Source organism: Vigna unguiculata, chromosome 10 (genome assembly GCF_004118075.2).
Source record: "Vigna unguiculata cultivar IT97K-499-35 chromosome 10, ASM411807v1, whole genome shotgun sequence".
NCBI classification, from domain to species: Eukaryota; Viridiplantae; Streptophyta; class Magnoliopsida; order Fabales; family Fabaceae; genus Vigna; species Vigna unguiculata.
In genome coordinates, this window is record NC_040288.1 from 23,958,319 (window position 1) to 23,960,908 (window position 2,590).

The window sequence follows — 2,590 nt, forward strand, 5'->3', positions numbered from 1 at the left end:
ACCAAGGATAGAACAATAACTGATAAAGAAAATCAACAAAGTGATTATCCAAACTTCTACAACTAACATTGAATTAACTATTTTTTCTGTTTACGACGTTATCAAATTATTTTGAAATTATATCCACAATTTTTCTTCACTTCTTTACATTTGATCTATCCATTTTTATTTTCCCTTTTTTCTTTAGAGTTACTTAACATAATAAAATAAAATAAAAATACATAAATTGAAGTAACTGTTTACACAATGTCAAATATTTTCGTTGATTCCATGTTCTGTAATAATTATTACATAATTTTTTTCTCAAATTAGTTTTAATCTCTGACTCAATTTAATCTTTGACTTCTTTCGATTTCTTTTTATCTTGATTAAACTTCTTGCTATGTCTTAATAGTGCTTTCTAATGTCCTCAATGCTTTCAAACTTGAAACATATACTTGTTTTGTTAAGCTGTTAGTATTTTCTAAACAAACGTCCTTGGTGCACTACATAGTGTTGTGTATTGTAGCCCTTACGAAGATGCTAAATACTTCTATATGTAGCTCCACGTCGACGGCAACTTTACTTTATTTCATTTTTTCCTATTCTAATTCTATTTCGTGTTGAGAGACTTGTGTATAAACAAATATTTATCTTCCAATTATTGACAATTAATTATGGAACAGATAAAGACGAAACAAAATACTCTGGGATTCTATTTCTTCTTTGACGAGTTAGATCCTCGAAGAACGCTCGAGCACCTTCCACGAATTCAACCACGCGTCGCGTTCCCAGCGATTCTTCTCCACTTTCTCTCGACGTCACAACACGTTCGTCTTACACAACCACCGCTTCCGGAAACTCATCCATCTATAAATAACCTAAGTAACATGTTCCATAAACAACCACAAACACATACGAAGAAAAAAACAAGACAGGTTTCTATTTGTTTTCTTTAAGATTGTGACGACTATGGCTAGCGACGGTAGCGAGGAGTTCAGGCTAGTGTCACCGGCGTTCAGCAACGAGGGGAAGCTACCGCGGAACTACACGGAGGAGGGGCAGGGGGCAAAGAAGAACATATCCCCACCGTTGGAGTGGTACAACCTGCCGCCGGGAACGCAGACCCTGGCGCTGGTCGTGGAGGACATTGACGCGCCTGACCCCGGAGGACCCATTGTGCCGTGGACGCACTGGGTGGTGGCGAACATTCCGGCGACGGTGAAGGGGCTGCCGGAGGGGTTCTCCGGGAAGGATATTGGTGGGGAGTACGCGGGGATCAAAGAAGGGAACAATGACTTGAAGGTGCCAGGTTGGTGTTGCCCTAAGTTGCCCACTCATGGTCACAGAATCCAGTTTAAGCTTTACGCTTTGGATACAGAGCTTCACCTTGGGAACAAGGTACTATGCATGTTCTTAGTAATTAAAAAAAAAAAAAACACTTATTTCACAATTTCTTTTGGGTTAAATCTAGTTTTTAATAATCATCTAGTCATAATCCTCTGGCATATAAAATTATTATTATTATTATTTTCTATTAAACTATTTTTATTTTTTTATTAACACGCTGAACCAAGTGAACTAAAAAGTTTATTTTTTAAAGTCTTAAATATGAAAATTTTAAAATAGATTGTATAATTACCGTTATGGACTTAAAATAATCTGTTATTCTAGTATGAATTTTATTGTGTATCGACATATTGAACTATACATGAGAGATATTTTTTTTTTATTTTAAAAACTGAAAATAAATTGTACAATTACAATTTTATAACCAAAAAAAAGCTTACTTAAGCACGTTTATTTAAACTTAATTTAGAATTTCACTAAATTTAGAGTAGTTCATTTCCATTCTCTTTTCCCTTAATATAATAGATTTACTAGTATATTAGTAAACTAAAAACACACTTTTATATTGTGTGAGGAGAATCTTGAAGCTTTTGTTTATTCTTATTTGTGAATATTGTTGCATTATTCCTTGCAGGTGACGAAGGAGAAGCTATTGGAAGATGCCATACAAGGACATGTTCTAGGAGAAGCAACTTTGATGGCTGTATTCTAATATGTAGTTTGTGGGTGAACTTTCTTTAGCTAATATATGTACCATTTTGAAGTGTGACGTTAGAAAGATAAACCTTTTCTCAAATCTCACGCTCCCTTCGCATGTTTCATATTTTTCAGCTTCATCTCATCTTCTGTTACAAGATAACTATTTTTTCTAGACTTAAGAATTTCATTTAATAAATGAGCTAAAAAAAATTCTATAACAAATAAAAAAATTGAATGACATTTCTGACACTATATAGTTAAAAATTACTTGCTAATGATTCTATTACATATTTAGACATTTAGACAAGTGTTTGTACGTATACAAGTGTCAACCTATAAAGAACTTAACGTCAGATTTAAAAATTTAAATAAGTTAGAAAAGGTGACCAAAAGTTTAAAAAACCCTAGTAAGAATACGTGTTAGTTGTTATACCCAATTCTAACAAAGCACAGAAGCTTTCAAATATATTTCTTAAAAGCTTATGAATTCATACACCGAGAAAAAATGAGTCTTCATAAGATCTTCTTAATGGTATACTGAATAGGAAGAGAAACGGAGGAA

At 33.4% G+C, this 2,590-nt stretch overlaps 1 protein-coding gene across 1 annotated transcript; it reads left to right on the plus strand.

Annotated features, from left to right (window-relative positions):
* Window positions 1-872: 872 nt before the first annotated feature.
* Window positions 873-2,130, plus strand: LOC114167425 (UPF0098 protein TC_0109-like). The gene is made up of 2 exons (XM_028052514.1): window positions 873-1,380; window positions 1,964-2,130. Exons 1-2 carry the CDS (start codon window positions 952-954, stop codon window positions 2,039-2,041), a joined length of 507 nt encoding a protein of 168 aa, XP_027908315.1. The 5' UTR covers window positions 873-951; the 3' UTR covers window positions 2,042-2,130.
* The last annotated feature ends 460 nt before the right edge of the window (window positions 2,131-2,590 follow it).

Coding starts and splice junctions, on each gene's coding strand:
- LOC114167425 (XM_028052514.1), top strand. CDS start 952: ATGGCTAGCGACGGTAGCGAGGAGTTCAGGCTAGTGTCACCGGCGTTC. Junction 1,381..1,963: donor AGCTTCACCTTGGGAACAAG/GTACTATGCATG, acceptor TATTCCTTGCAG/GTGACGAAGGAGAAGCTATT.